This window comes from Alexandromys fortis, unplaced genomic scaffold, assembly GCF_014885135.2.
Source record: "Alexandromys fortis isolate MF-2015 unplaced genomic scaffold, M_Fortis_MF-2015_v1.1 scaffold_187, whole genome shotgun sequence".
In the NCBI taxonomy this organism is placed as follows: domain Eukaryota; kingdom Metazoa; phylum Chordata; class Mammalia; order Rodentia; family Cricetidae; genus Alexandromys; species Alexandromys fortis.
Genome location: NW_026068088.1, coordinates 665,802 through 683,079, shown reverse-complemented (window position 1 = coordinate 683,079; position 17,278 = coordinate 665,802). Strand labels below are relative to the sequence as shown.

The 17,278-nt window shown below is 36.1% G+C and overlaps 1 protein-coding gene across 1 annotated transcript in view; it reads left to right on the top strand.

Moving 5' to 3' along the window:
* The window catches only part of Zpld1 (zona pellucida like domain containing 1), a 41,938-nt gene extending 26,639 nt beyond the window's left edge, over positions 1-15,299 (top strand). The window contains exons 5-10 of the mRNA XM_050122374.1: positions 2,695-2,792; positions 3,367-3,447; positions 7,379-7,550; positions 8,716-8,824; positions 14,707-14,736; positions 15,124-15,299. Of these exons, the coding sequence (XP_049978331.1) occupies positions 2,695-2,792; positions 3,367-3,447; positions 7,379-7,550; positions 8,716-8,824; positions 14,707-14,736; positions 15,124-15,299 (666 nt within the window). The remainder of the gene's footprint in view (positions 1-2,694; positions 2,793-3,366; positions 3,448-7,378; positions 7,551-8,715; positions 8,825-14,706; positions 14,737-15,123) is intronic.
* Positions 15,300-17,278: the final 1,979 nt, after the last annotated feature.

Here is a 17,278-nt window from a genome sequence, read left to right as displayed (position 1 = left end):
ATTTCACCATAAAACTGCAATCTCTTTAGAAATACCAACTCTGGAAAACAATTTTTTTTAAAGCTAAATGATTTGACCACTTAGATTTCTAGGAAGTTTTCCCTTGACATTTTATGTATTTCTCTATTTCTATTATCAACTTATAAATGCTACTTTTTAATGTCTAATTTAATGTGCTTTAACCTACTACTATGTGTGTGGAGTGATAGGAATGCCTTATTTAGAATGCTCTAAAATAAAGGAAAGAAAAATTAGTTTTTTAAAATTAATTTATTTTTAAAAATACAAATATCCACATTCCTACTCCCTCCACACCCCCCCAATCCTTAGAGAGGTAAGGCACTTTGCTTTGTGGAAGGTCCCAGACCCTCCCTATTACATCTAGTCTGAGAAAGGTATCCATCCAAAGAGAATAGGATCCCAAAAAAAAAAAAAAAAAAAAAAAAAAAAACAGTGCATGTAGTAGAGACAAATCCCAGTGCCACCGTCAGAGGCCCCTCAGTCTGTTCCAACTGTCGACCATATTCAGAGGGACTAGTTTGATCCTATCCTTGTTCTTTCCCAGTTCAGCTGGAGTTGGTGAGCTCTCATTAGCTCGGGTAAACTGTCTCAATGGATGATCCCTTCATGGTTTTGACCTCTTTGCTCATATTCTCATTCCTTCTTCTCTTCAACTGGACCTTGGGAGCTCAATTCAGTGCTCCGATGTGGATCTCTGCCTCTGTTTCCATCTGTTGTCAGATGAAGGTTCTGCAGTGATATTTAAGATAATTATCAGTCTGACTACTGGGCAAGGCCAGTTTGGGTACCATCTTCTCTATTGCTTAGGGTCCTAGCTGGAGTCATCCTTGTGGATTCCTGGTAATCTTTCTAGAGCCAGGTTTCTTGCTAACTCATAATGGCTCCCTCAATCAAGATATCTCTTTCCTTGCTCTCATATATGTCCTTCCTCCAACTGTACTTTCCCATTGCCTCAAGTTCTCCTCAACCCTCCCCTTCTTCGCTCCTCTTCCCCTTCTTCTGTTCCTTCTACCCCCTGCTCCCATGCTCCCAATTTTGTCAGGTGATCTTTTCTGTTTCCAATTTCCAGGTGGGTCTATATATTTTTTTCTTTGGGTTCACCTTTTTACTTAGCTTCTCTAGGATCATGAACTATAGGCTCAATGTCATTTGTTTATGGCTAGTATCCACTTCAGAGTGAGTAAATACCATATTCATTTTTGGGGGGTCTGGGTTACCTCACTCAAGATAGTGTTTTCTAATTCCAAACATTTGCATGCAAAATTCAAGATGTCATTTTTTTTGTTGTTGTTGCTTTGTTTTGTTCCCACTGAGTAGTACTGTAATGTGTAGATGTGCCACACTTTCTTTGTCCATTCTTCAGTTGAGGGGAATCTAGGTTGTTTCTAGGTTCTGACTGTTACAAATAATGCTGCTATGAAGATAGTTGAACAAATGCTTTGTAGTATGATTGAGCATCTTTTGGGTATATGCCCAAGAGTGGTATTGTTGGATCCTGAGGTAGGTTGATTCCCAATTTTCTGAGAAACCATCATATTGATTTCCAAAGTAGTTGCACAAGTTTACATTCTCACCACCAATGATAGCTTAATCCACATTCTCTCCAACATAAGCTATCATTGGTTTTTTGATCTTAGTCATTCTAACAGGTGTAAGATGGTGTCTCAAAGTTGTTTTGATTTTTCATTTCCTTAATAGCTAAGGAAGTTGAACATTTCCTTAAGTATCTTTTGGCCATTTGAAATTCTTCTGTTGAGAGTTCTCTGTTTAGTTCAGTACTTCATTTTTTAATTGGGTTATTTAGAATTTCAATGTCTATTCTTGAGTTCTTTATATATTTTGGAGATCAGTCCTTTGTCTGACATGGGGTTGGTGAAGATCTTTTCCCATTCAGTAGGATGCCTTTTTGTCTTATTGATTTCCAGGAATTTTTCCTTTGGCATTTATGTATTTCTTTATTTCTATTATCAACTTATAAGTGTAACTTTTAAATTTCTAATTTAATGTGCTTTAAGCTACTGCTATGTGTTTGGGGTGATAGGAATGCCTTATTTAGAATTGCTCTAAAATAAGGGAAAGAAAAATTTGAACAAGACTTTTATAGCAGGCATTTTCACAACTCAGAGGCTATATTGCATGATTTCTCTCTCTTTCTCTGGTTTTAAATTAAATTTTGGTAATTTTAAATGATCAGAGAAAGAATTCTAGATTAATGAAATATTACAAAAAATGAACACCTGACACTCCAACAGTGAAATGCTTCAATTGAAGCACATTTAATTAATGAAAACTGAAATTTATGACAAATATAAAAAATGGAATCCTAACTTAAATCATCTTACGATTGGAAACTTAATACTAAAAAATTACTACTAATCACTAACTATTGAATATAATTTACATGTACTGAACATTGACAACCATATATGATAAATTCCATGATTTATCACACAAATGGAACAAAGATGGTGTACACCCTGATATAAACTTGTTGTATTTACTATGGGTTAAGAGAAGTTCTGCCAAGATGAGCATAAAATAAATCTCTTTAGAGTCAGTGATGTAGGTATATGTTGATTTGATTGCTCTTTGTTTCTTTATCAGTTCTAAATAGTAAATTTTCTATTGATAGAAAGATAATGACATGTGGATTGTTTATTATTTCATCAATAGGATTCAACCTACAGAGAGCAGTTAATTATCCCAAGTATAGGATTACCTTTGAAAACCAAAGTATATGCAGCTGTGCAAGCTACTAATCTGGATGGAAGGTAATTGTGCACTCTTATCTTGATTAGCTAAAATACTTAACTTTTCCCAGTCATACTGTTAGCTTATTCATTCTAAAGTATTATTTGACATATATGGTCATTGTCACAGCATTAAGTCATTCTAGTAAAAATAAACAACAAATTATTATGTCTAAGAGAGTGCTGCCCATTTTATGTCATTAATTGAGAAATAACAAGACTTCTGATAAATAATTGGGAGTAGTGACTGAAGGAGGCTGTGTGGAGATCTTCTGGAATGCCAGAATGTTCTCTATTTCTCCCTCAGATATATGACTAGCCTAGTATCATTTTGTTCCTTAGGGCTTTGTCCATCCACCTGCCTTATCTCTTATTGTTTGTGACATTACTCTCCATCCCATTTGACAATTGTTGCTGAATTTTAAATATATGGAATTTAGATAAATTCTTAATAACCAAGAAACTTCTGCAAACAGCAAGTAATGAACATATGATTCATGTGTTAAGAATTTGGCTAATGCTTACTTTCTTTGGATTAATTACCAATGCTCCAGGGAGGACTCTGATGCCAGATCATGTTTGCTTCTCTCTGCAGATGGAATGTATTAATGGACTATTGCTACACAACCCCATCTGGGAACCCAAATGATGACACTCGATATGATCTCTTCCTTAGGTAGGTGTCTAAGTCTTGCTTTGAAACTATGGACCCAGTTATAGATCATTCAAATGGAATGTATAGGGCAGGCTAACAAAATATACAGCACTCCTGGGCCTTCTCAATGTATATTCTTACAATTTGAACTTGTAGTCTTCAGTACAAAAGCTAACAACCGTCTGTGACACAAAATGCTGATAAGGCTATCATAGAATGAGAACTGTCACTAAATGACATTCACTAACAATGTTTTATTCATGTTTAGGAGATATGGGCTATTTCACTATCTTACATATAGCAAAGTAAGATTATCATTCTCAATAAACGATGGGAAACAGGGTGGTATTACTTATTGGCAGCTACGCCCTCCTATCATATGTCAAAAAGACAGTAAAATTAAAGTAATGGTTGGATAATTTAGATCCCAAAGTACTTTTGTTCATTTATCAGTATTTAATATGAAAGTGCAATATAACCCGCTACTCCTTTTTTTTTTCTTTTAACCAGAGCCAATAACTCCAACTTTGTTCTCCAATAGACAGTGATTGAGTGAGTGAGATCTATGCCCAGGGAAAGGGGACATTGATCATAAAACCATTCAATCATTCCAGGTCCCTTTCAGCATTTTTCTCGGACAACAGAATAGATTTGAGAATTAAGCAATGTCTTCTAATCATGCCTGTAAAATACAGTTGGCTCAAATCATTGCAGTTATTGACACATGATGGGAGTAATGTAATGGAAAGTAAAGAATGCTTTATTGGCTAATCAACCTTAGGGTGGTGTCAGAGGATATGGCCAAACTACCACTTTTAATATATTAGATTGTTGGAAATGTTAATCTCAGCAAAGCTTTGGAGGAAAAAAAAGTCAGTGTGTATGAAGAGGCGGAAAAGAGTTCAATTGTTTGATTTTATTTTTCCAAATTGAAAAATGTATTTTGAAGTATTTATGATATTCTAGTCTCTATCAGTTTTATTAAGATAGTAAAGCATGGGAGTAAATTGCACATCCAGCAATAAAAAAATAACCAAGTGAATGGCAGAGACCAGTAAGCCAGGCAGTTCATTCTGATGCCACTATCATGTGGTCACTTATTAAGTGGGAAAAAAATCAGCTATTTTATTTATTTATTTTTTTACCTTTTTGTCTTCTCGATATTTACTTTTCTGAAAATTAAGAATGTAAGTGTATTAAGAAACAAAGTTAAAGAATTGACATGATTACTTTTGTATATCCTGAGACTCACTTATCTAAAAGAAAGCACTACAGGCCAAAAGCTCACTGTGGGTATTTCTTCTAAGAGGAAGGATTATGCATCATCTGATATTTGTTTTCCAACATTTTTATAATGATCACAAATTAGTTATATGGAATGTGATCGTAAGACATGGAATAAATATGATGGCAACTTCTAAATCATCTCAGGTTTCTTATTGGAAATTTTAGAGGGTAAAATCTGAGTGATTATGTTGAAAAATTATAGCAGCAACTGGAGGGAATGTGGCTGTCAGCCTTCTAAATTGGAGATGTTGGGAGCAGGGCTGAGGTCCAACAGCTGCCAGGGATGGGAAACATCAGAAATGAAGTTGGAGAGACTTCCTAGAGATTTCACAGTGGTAGATCTTATTAAGTGAAAAAGGACCTATGAAATAGGCAAAACACTTACCTGTGAATGTCCCTCCCTACCTTTGGAGGGCAGTTAATGAATTCTCTGAATTTCTTCAAGCTCAGACATGCAGAGAAAATTCCTCTATAGAACTGCAATGTAGCTAAAAACTTCTGTCATTATAAAACAGAAGCATGAAGCCCTTGAACTTATGCAACCGTGAAGAAAGTTGTAACCATTCTAGTTTGCTTTAGGAGTCTCCGAAAGTAGCAAATCCAGCTAAATTCCAATACTTCAGATAGGAACCACAATCAAAGGCAGGTATTTCTTTGCCGTGTTGGAACGCACTAAAAGGAAAGGAATTGAAAATGTCAGAAAAAGAGTTTTAAATATAAATTCATCAGAAAGAAATAGCATAGAACAGAAAGCGCTTGTAACTCAACATCTCAACGCTGATTTTAAAATTATTAAAAGCAAGCTTCAGTGGCAATGATTGAATTATAGAAACTTAGGAAAATGAAAATAGAAAAATAGAATGTTGGGTTATGAGGATGTGAAAAGGGAATTGGACAAATTTAAGATGGAAAAGGAAGATGTGACTAGAATGTTTTTATAGGAGTAGAGCGACATAGATATAGAGCAAAGAGCATGAAAGACAAAAATAATAAACGTAAATTAAAACAAACAATTCTAAAGACAAAAAGAGGATACTGATGATGAAATGACAGATCTAGGTAGCTAAGGGAATAAAATACATGTATTTATGTATATATATGCATTTGTGTGCATTATATTATATAAAATATAGAAATTATATTATATAAAATATAGAAATTATATTATAATGAAATTCCTCATAAAGAATCTAAAATAATAGAACATTGTTTAAAAATACAATTTAAGAGTATGTTATTAAGCTGAAAATAATTAATCACAATGACTTGTTGAACAGGTATGCACGGTGAAATTTAAGGTTTCCTAAAGTGACAACTAGAAGAAAATAAGAAAGACATAGTCAAAAATCCAATAAAAGTTAGAGACTTTATTTCTCAGGAAACTTAATCGAGATTAGAAAATAAAAACACGTCTCAGAGAATAAGATGGAGAGTAATTGAGGAAGACAACTGAGTTCAACCTCTAAACTCTGTGGCCATGTACATCTGTAACCCCTCTCCCCTACCTACACCCCATCACACATGCACACACATACATAACCAATACACACATACCCTCAGACCCAACATGCATACACATACATACCCACATACAAACATACACACGTATACAATCACACATACACCTCCACATCCCACATACTCCACACCCTCATACATGCAAACACACATACACACATGCATACACACATACATATGCACACGTGTCAGTGTGTATATACATATGTTCTCTCTCACACACACCCATACACACCCATACATAGATCCACTCTCACATTTGCACACACATTATTGACATAATGATTATAATAATATCACAAAGCAGAATGCCTTGTCACTGGGACAGTCTAAAACTCAGAAATAATAGTTGAGTTTAAAAATGAAATACATTAGCAATTTCAAATACATTAAAGAAAAGATTTGAACAAAAACAACAGTCATAGGCTAATGTGATTTTAAAAAAATGGCTTGCTGATACATATAAAATACAAAATGTCAGGTAGAGAATGAGAATGGAATCCAGAGAGCAAGGTCCTTTAGATCATTAGTTTTATTTTTATCACAATGAATGATCAAAGAAATCGATTGTATATAAATAAGGAATTGACTAAATAAAATTCTAGCCTATGTATATACTGGAACACTATATAATTGTTTAAAAATAATGAGGGTGCTCTTATTCTTACATAGAAAGATCTGTGGAATGAGCTACTAACTTAATAAAAAGCATGCATTATATAAAAATGGACTAAATAACAGTACATTCTTATTTGAATAAGCATTTATTTTAATATATCCTGGTAGAAATCAAAATAAATGCAATGATCTTTACTATATGGTTAACAAGTGGGTGTGGTAATGGGAGGGTGATTTAGTAATGTTTATTTTGTATTATTTTTGACTTTTGAATTCTGGGATAATATGGTGTTCCTAAAACATGACATTATTCTATGATCAGAAACTGTTCTGCTTGCAATTTATGATCATGTTACATTTGTCAAAACCACCTGATTTATTTATATTCTTCCCTTTATTTGCAACACTGGCAGTTTCTTTTAGCTTAAGTATAATGAGGGTGTCCTTTGTACCACACAGACTGATGTACAAATCTCACTTGATTGGCACTTCCCAATGATGTTCTGTTTTCACATTCCCTAAACTATAGCTGCGACAAAGATCCTCAGACCACTGTCATCGAAAACGGGAGAAGCCAACGGGGCCGGTTTTCATTTGAAGTGTTCCGTTTTGTGAAACACAAAAATCAGAAAATGTCCACTGTCTTCCTGCATTGTCTCACGAAGCTCTGCAGAGCTGATGACTGTCCCCTCCTCATGCCGGTATGTTTATAAGCACTTTTGTTTTAGCTCTCTGAATTAACCTAAGCTGAAAGACTATCAGATCTCAGGTAAGTCATAGGTCAGGGTGAACTATGACTTGATAGTTCATCCAGTAAAGATTTATCGAATGTTTACTGTGTGCCAAGATGAGGATGAAGTGATGAAGCTATCATGAATTAGAATTCAATTGGTTCATCCTTTAGGATCATGAAAGAATGACTGAAAAGCAAAATTAAAATAGTAGTAGCAAAGGCAGACCTGGGTTGTAGTAAAGGCGAGTGATTGTCATTTGAGAAAGGGGAGGACAGACTGGAGGGATAGACAGAGGAGATGGTCTGGCTTGTGATTCTGAAAATGGATGATCCCCAGCAGGACAAAGATCAAGTGTGTGAGAGAGTCCGTACCAAAGGATGCTCAGAAGTTGCAGACACATGATCCAGGGTGGTTGGAGCAGAAAGTGGAGGGAAGCATGAGCAGGGTTCAGCTGGTTCTAGAAGGTAGATTAGCACCAGATGGTTCAAGAATCCTTTCAATTAAAAGTTAAAGTCATTGGAAGATCTGGTTCCAATGGGATGCAGCTGCCATCAAAATACAGATATAGTGAGTAGAAAAATTTTAAAAATCAGAACTTTTATTCAAACAGGCTTCCTAGAATTACATTACTATTAACTTGAGGACAAACGTAAGTACTTTTCCAAATTTAAAATAGCTTTACTATATATATCCAATCACTACATAAGTACAAAGTTATCAACTCACTGATTTCTTAGGTCTTAACTCGCTGTGTCAGATGGAGGCAAATGCAGAGTTCACATTACCTTGGTTCTGTGCTGACCAACATTTTAGGGAAGAATTTATTAAAGGCTGGAGAGAAATAAACGTGGCAAAGTTTGATAAACACAGCTCGTTTTCAGGAGAGCTGTTGAGCTATGTAAACTAATGAGGCAGTGCACAGTTACAGCAGGGAGGGAATAAGAAATGTGGTCCAAGCCAGAAGAAGAATCACTGTAGCAGTTATATGCAAAGTAATTAAATAAATGCACAGTAGGAAATGTATAAAATTAAACATGTGGTGTATCTTCCAAAAGAATCTGCTTTCCAAATGGCCATAAAGAAACAATTTTGTGCTGGTGTGGAATTTCATTTGTTTCCATTAACACCTCAGATTTGTGGCAACAGAAAAAAGCGAGATGTTGGGAGCAGGACAACTTGGGTTCCTCAGAGCACTTCTGGAAACGCGGTCCTGTCTGCTGGTCCCATCATTACTCGCAGCGGTAAGAAAGCCCCTCCTTTTGTATGTAGCAGGAAAGGAATCCGAATGGGCTAGCTACTTGGCTTCCAAGAACTCCAGATTTCTAAAGAACACTAGTTAGTGGTGAGACTGGTGAGCAGTTCTCCACTTACTCAGTGTTTAGGCCAGAGGCAATGTGTCTTCACTACAATTCTTTTGTTTCACATGGCCCCCAGCTGCCAGTGCAATTTTTTTTTGCACTGTACCTCCAATTTGTACTTCCTGCTTATATTCTTGCCATTGAGGCTTACCTGTATAAACTCTATCCACTATTTCCCTTGTTATCTACTTTTTTAATTAAAACTGACCAGCAGGAGGCACTATTGAGCCTGGCCACCACACAAATGTAAGATCCTGTAAGAGTTTCCTTGGTGCTGAAGAGATAGCTCAGCAGTTAAGAGCACTTGCTGCTCTTGCAGAATACCCATTTGACCCCAGCTCCCATGAAGGTTCACAATCTCCTGTAAAGGCAGATCAGTTACAGGATGCCTCTGGCCTCCAGTGGCACTGGAACATGCTTGCACACATATGTGTGCATGTGCACATATATACAATTATAAATACAAAGATAAGATCTTAAAAATAAGCAACACTTTTCTTTCTAAAGCTGCACTCTCTGGAAGCCTTTCCTTATCCTTTTGCCCAAGAAACACGCTTACTCTCGTGAATGCTCTACATCTTGGTAAAGCATCCTAGCAAATACTGCTGAGCTGCCCACTTTGAGTATCACTTGCCTCTTTTGTACCGAGGGAGCACATTCACATTCATACTTTTATATGAGCAGATGGACACGGGGTCATACACACATATTCTCATGGATACAAATGTTTTCCCCGCACATTTGTGCACAAAACCACGTGGATGAGACCAAGGAATATGAATTTCTTCCTGTATGAAGCTTCCAGAATTGAGCAGATAAAAGAGGCATGTGGTAAAATTTGAATATGCTAAAACTGAAGCTGGACACACTTGACTCTAGGTCCAGCTTTTATTCTAAAAAGCCACATGACTATTAATAATAATATGCATTTCTCTGTGCATGCTTAAAAGCCAGAGTTTTAAAAGGTAGGTTTCAAGATTCTTTATAATGTAGTTGCGGAATTTTCTCAAAAGAATAAAGAGAACAGTTTGGGTTTGGTTTATATGCTAATAGTGTTTTCTCAATTTTGTGTGGCTGTAAGGCTCTTATTATCTTTCAATTAAATTGCCTTTACCTTTTTGCCAATGTCACCTACCTAATAGTAAAAAAAGAAGTTTGCCTGAAATACATAAATAATTAAGTAAAAGTACTTTAGCCTAAAAAATGTATGAAATTGAGTTAATTATTCACTTCCTTGTGTTTATATAAGCATACTATTATTGAAAAAGAAGCTAATAGGACCTTTAAATAATGCAAATATTTTAAATGTAAAATTTCTAACTTGGTATCTATTCTCTGAGGATTTGTCTGGAGGGTTTAAAATGACTGCTTTGCATTTTGTGAAAGCCCCACATCTTATCTCTATCTAGTTATAAGATATTGCTGGTGGAATTACATTGGATGGAAATCTAACTCTTAGTTCCAGTAATTAGGAATGCTTCAGGATAGGCAAAACAAAGCAATTTGTATATTATGGAGTATTTTAGAGTTGTTTTTCTATTAGCAAAGCACTTTGAAAGAGACATCTGGGTCCACTTTGGATAGATGATTTAGTTGTAACCCTGTTTCCTTCATACCCAGCCCAAGAAAATCTAAACATCATAAGATTTTGAATATTTTGTTAGGATAAAATAATTTTCAAAAGTCAAAAAAGTAAAACCCTCCAACTCTATTAAAGATAGCAATTCAAGCTTCTATATGTCACCAACCCCATGTCTAGATCCTTAAAATATCTCTTTTTTAAAAAACATTTTCTTAAGTGTGAGTGAGACTCACTCTGTGTGTATAACACATATGTGTGAGGCCAAAAGAGAACTTTTTCCAGATTTTTCTGGAGCTAGAGTCACAGGCAGTTATGAGTCACATTTCAGCGGAGACTGCTTGTTCATTTCCTGGCTGCCCAGACCCAAATAATCACACAGAATCTATGTTAATTACAACATTGGCCGATAGCTTAGGTGTATTCCTAACTAACTCTTACATCTTAAATTAACCCTTTTCTATTAACCTGTATATCACCACATGGCTGTGACCTACCGATAAGGTTCCAGAATCTTTCTCCTTCGGCAGCTATATAGCGTTTCCCTGACTTAGCCCTCTTTCTCCCTGCATTCAGTTTAGTTTTCCCACCTAACTCTATCCTTCCCTGCCATAGGCCAAAGAACCTTCTTTAGTAACCAATGGTAATATAACATATTTATAGCACACAGAGGGGAATCCTACACCATTCACATGATGTGAGTTCTGGGAATCTAACTTAGGTACTCTGGAAGATTAGCTAGCACATTTAACAGATGTGCTATCTTTATACTCCCAAAGTATCCATCCTTAACGAATGAGAAACCAAGTAGAGTGCCTCTGCCGTCATGCTCAGAGTTTGTTTTTCCTGGTTTATGAACTCTTTCTACTTGAAGAATGTCTGACACATGAGAATTTAGTTTTCTCTGCTGACAAATCCTGGAAGAATCCTTTTCAGATCTTTGAGGCACTTTTGAGTACTTCTCTCTCACTCTACTTCATTTTATTTTGCTATTATTTTGGTAAGTAGTGTAAGCTTAGTCTTTAAAATGGCTTCATTGTTTACAACTTAATATATCAACATTGCAATAATACAAGATCCACGTACTCTTAAAAATTCCTCAAGATATAGAATTCAAGTTGTGTCTATCCTCGACATTTCCCATGTAAACTTCCTGTTGGGCTTTACGGCCTAAGCTATTGCTTTTGCTGTGTCTCTTTATAGTTTCTGCTTGAATTGTTTAAAATTTGTCTCTCCAGGTTCAATGGTGGGTTTTCTATAGACAAGTGCCATCCAGGCTTGTTTTGTTCTCTCCAAAGTCCTTGCTCAGTTAACCTAAAGAGCCGCTGCTTGACCCGAGATGTTGTCTGGTTTCGGTGAAGTCTACTAAGTTGAAAATTCTTAGATATGCTCCTTTGTTTTGTGTGTTAATGAAATGAAATCTGCTTTGGTTATTTTTGCTCGATAACATTAATACTTTTGATAGCTAACTTATGAAAATATTCATATTTTTTAAATGTAAAATCCTTAAAGTTTCTGCAGTGTACTTACTAAATGCTTCCAAATGTTGATGTTTCTAAGGTAGACAACTGCCTGTAGCAAATGATTCTGCTGCAAATGCTGGAAAACAATAACAATTGTTTTGTTAACATAAGTTGTTATGAATAATCCAAAGCCAAACTCTTACACTAGTAGAATCATAGTTTTATGGGTAGTTAATAATTCATAAGAGCACACATATTCAGTCTCTACATAAGACAGGCATGATGCTAGAAACTAACCCATGATGTAACTCTTTAAGAATTGTAGAGTTCAGGGCTAGACTATTAGCCTGCATTTACAATTAGAATTTAAAATACTTCAGTGCTTTTTAAAATGTAAAATAAAGGATTCATTTTACAGCATAGGTAATTAAACACTTTTGAAGTTTGCCAGAGATAAGGGAAATATTTATTCTGCATATATTTTCCCAGTGAGTGATGTTTATATTTCCCATTTAGTACGACTTTTTAGATGAGACGGAGACACGTATTAGCAATGTTTGTGCCATTCCTGGCACACACAGCTGTGGTCCTGCTACTGCTGCCTCTCCTGCGAATCCTCAGACAGCTGTATGTTATTTTGAGGAGCGCACTGAGTTTTTATATTCAAATTTATTTAGTTCCGTTAGGCTTCATGCATTTCTTTTAGCACATATGTACCTATCAACAACAAAACGACTGGAGGGAACACAGAAGTGGATGGTGACCTCACACTCCAGGAAAGCATCTGCTTCCTCTTTGGAGTTAGATAGTATTTTTGTTATTATCATTATTACAACAACACAATAACTTATAGAATATCAGCAACAACAAACAGAAAGGCAATTCCCCCTTAGAATTTATTATTCAAATTTAATTTCAAACTGCATTCAAACAGTGCATGGCTTGATTTCAGCTATCTGACAACAGTACTATGCCTTCATCTGTTCTGCTCTAGAACCTGGAACTAGTGTTTTTATTTGACATGAGGGGTTTGGTCCTAATACACAGGGATGTTTTATCTATAGCAAAGTGTTCATGAAAGTATGCAGAATATGTTTTTTTCACATAGTGGGTGGTGATAGAAATACAGATGTTCTGATTTTTTTCTAGCTGTGTGTGTGTGTGTGTGTGAGAGAGAGAGAGAGAGAGATGGGTATTTAGTCATAGCATCTCTGGCTCATTCTGTACACTTTATAGGAAGGAGCTTTCCGTTGAAAGCAATCTTAAAGGACTTAAATATAACTCCTGCAAAAAAAAAAAAAGAGAGAGAGATTGTATTAAAAAGATTCCAGCTCATTCTGTGAGCAGGACAGGGATGTCATTTCAATGAATTGCCACAGTCCATTCATTCTATTTATTTCCACGAGAAGGAAACTGCCTTTGTATAGATACATTAGAAGGGATTAGGATCTTCCCGTGAGTGTCGCTTTTCGTTTTTTGTCCTATCACAATGCATTATACACTGTAAATCATCCTCTGGGTATCAACGCACACTGTAAAACATCCCCCAGATGAACACCCATGTGTATTGTAAAGAGCGCCCTGAGTAGGTGCCATGTTAGCTTTCAAATCTGTATTTCAGGACCTGACAACAGATCTGTATTTTTTGCTATCAGGCAAGTGTCTGAAAGGAAACAAAATCAGATATTTTGTAATATTTCCCCAGGGCCCATGTATAGAAAATATTTTTGATTATGGAATTTAATACTTCAGGCTATGAAATATTTTCTGTTCTCAGTCAGTTTATATCATTTTAGAGAAAAAGGCTCTGAACTAGACTGTTGATTTTAGCATGTGTTTACTTTGCCATAGAAGCAACGACACAGGGAAGTGTCCTCAGCTGTATAATGGAGGTAGCAATGCTGTCTAAACCACAGGGCTATCATGAGGATTAAATGTGACAACACATGAAACAGAGCTTTATGAAGTCTGGTGCTACAGTTACACATCCATTAATTGTAAAAATGTGTATAATCTGTAGTCAACAGTACAAACCTTATGACTTAAATAACAACCACAAGTACACATGTACATTTTAACATGGGTATGGAATAATCTGGTTGCTGGCTCACAGGTTAATTTTAGCACGATTGCAAATTGGCCTGTAAGAATGGGGAAACTAAGAAAGCGTGCTCATTGCCTGTGTCGTGTTCACCAAGGAAAGATGACAATCAACTGCTTCAATCTTTAATTTTGCAGATACAAATAGAACTCCAGCTCAAGCTTGGAAGTCTAGTTGTCCTTTTGTTTAGTTATTAAAAGTGAACTCCTCTTCTTGGATCTCAGAATGATATTTTTGCAGATTATGCTAGGCAAACTGGCAGCTCTTAAAATAGAGCGACACTAAATAATGAGTATTTCTCTGTAACAGAATAACAAATGGCAGGTTATAAGTCCATAAAAATGTAGTAGCTGTTAACAATTACTGCCCTCACTAACCTGGCAGAGACGAAAGGATGAAACAGCCTTGGCAGGAGAGAATACAGTATAATATATTTTGTGATGTTATTTCTAGACTTGAGGATGAAATTTGGTACACAGGCTTTCCTTCATGAATTGTCCATGGAGCTTGGGTGGAGAAGATGAATAGGGATGAAGTTTCAAAGTTAGCGAGTTAGAATACAGAAAAGCAAGTGTCTGGAGAGACATTTTCACTTTCGTTTTTTTCTGTTATCTCTCCTCAGATGAGACTCCAACCAACAATTCACAGCTTGGTAAGATAATTAGCAAATAAAAGAGTAATGTTTCAGAATGTTTTGGTGATCTGTTATCAAACTGTAGCTTGCTGGTATAATGAGCTCCAGCTTCACAAGTTTTTAAATAACAGTTCACAGGAGAATTTTAAACCCATATGTGATGCGTTGGGCAATTTTTATAGCATTTTTAGCTTTTGTTTTGTTTTGCTTTGCCTGTTTGTGGGATACCACACTTCTAACTCATACAATACTTTGGGTCTTTGGTTGAATTGTTGTTAATAGATCACTGCGTACTCCAGCGTGGCACCGGGCGATAGTGGTGAGGGAGATTCTGAGGAGCACAGTGGAAGGAGGTGAGACAAAGACATTCTGAAGACATTATAACACTGTCTTTGATGCTTACAGGTTCCTTGAATGCGCCTCCCTTCCAGCTGAATGCCGTCACCAGCTCTCTGATATCAGGAATGGTCATTCTGGGAGTTGTGAGTTTCTCCCTCCTCGTGTGCTCACTGGCCCTTCTACACAGAAAGGGATCCAACAGCCTGGTATTGAATGGCGTAAGAAATCCCGTCTTTGAGTGACAATGACTGGTTCTACTCCCAGGAGGAGGCTTCATTGATTACTCCATGAGACTGTGGTCACAATTCCATCTGAATTGAATACTAGCCGCATTTGATATTCTTTTTTTTTTTTAGTTTAGATATATTTCATGTTGTAGCTCATGAGTGTTAAGATAGTGAAAGAATTTTGATGATATTGCTACTGCCACCTCTGTAAGTGGCCAACCCTATTTTCCTATCACTAATGGGAACATTGGCAATAAATACAAATATTCAGGACTTAGATATTAAAGGATCAGTCATTTCTCACATTATTTGTAATTTCTGTTGATGGTTGACATGAGGTAAATGTAAGCACATGGAAAAAAAAGAATTCATTGCATTTTCTGCTAAGCAGTTAAACCCAATACAATAATATTAAATTGTATATCTGCCCTCAAAATGGAAGTTACTTTTGTTTTATTCCAGATAACTACAGCTTAAGGTTACATTTTAATGGGGCACCTGAGATTTAACTACTTTTTCTATTGATCTACCTGTGTCATGGTTTGATTTTCATCCCTGATGACGTTTGTTTAAAAAGAAAACACCAAATAAAATGAAAAGCACTCTTGGGAAATCTATTTGTAAAACAAATAGTGAAAGTAGTTGTTAATGTCTGAAGAATACAATGTGTCCCTAGAAAATTACTCCTTTGAATATGAATGGCTATGAGGCCCTGGTCCTGACTGCTGTGAGCATCAGCACAGGTGACTCCTCCTGCCAGGTAAACTCTGTGTCCAGCAGCGAGGCCTCTATGGGAAGGTTCTTCTTAATTCAGAAGCTGTTGCCTAAGCAGAGGACATTTTCAACACCATGCATGCATTTCGCTCTTGTTAGGGTTTTCTAACAAGCTAGCATCTTTTTAAAATCCCAGAATAAAGATGAAATGCATATGAGGTTAAGTTTGTGGAACACTTTAGGAGCCAACATGAAAAAGTTGTTCCTTTGTTCTAAACATTTCATGACACGTGGGGCAATAAATGTCCGAAGGGGCTGTCTCTGTCGAATGTCATTTTTTAGATGTCGGGTTCAGTTGTGAATGAAAAGCAGCTTCTCTTAGTACTCAATAGTGAAAGGATTTGATCTTTTAACAGTTCCGCAAAATATTTGTAAAGCCATTTTTTAAAGACTACATGTTTAACATAAAAGCAATAAAAAAACCACAGTTTTTTTTAGTGTTCAAATTATTCCAACAGCTGAACAAGTGAAAGAATTCTGTGACAAACACCAGAGCCCGGTGTGTAGCTCCTGGTAGTACTGTATTAACTGTAGACATGTCACTGCTATGATTTGTGACCTGTTATTCAGGACAGATTTTTAATATGCAATATGCAAACCAATATTCAGTTTTAGATTTGTTTCAAGGGGAGTATGCACACTGCAAATTAATATAATAATTAAATCAATCACCAAGTTGAAAGACCGCCCTTTCTCCAATTTGCTAGGATATTTCAGGAGCAAGTGTTTATATTACAACAATTAGTTAAATAATTACCTCAACTTTTCTATTTCAAGGTGAGAGGCACAAAGTGAAATGGGATGGGGAAAAACAAATCCTGGATAATTTCTTCAATATTAAACAAAAATTAAATCACTTAAAAAGTCAATCTTGTCTTTGATTCTGTGTTAACGTGATTAACGGTCCATCACAGTGTATGACCGTCTGTTTACGCAGACAGTACTTAAATGCCATGAAGAACCTATATCAGCTGCCTAGGGTAAGCAGGTGTTCAAGTTTAAGCTCTGTGAATCAAGCATTAGATCCTGAAACAGGTTTGTCTGTTAGAACTCTGCCTTTGGATGGCTAAGAGTGATTAGCATGGCTGGATTGTGTCAGCTTTTGGACTTTGAGTCCTACACTTCATTACATAGAGCTGAATAATCAGCAACATCATTTTGGAGACAACTTAAGTCTCATGTTATTTTTTTGCTGCCTTTTTTTTATCATGGACAAGAGA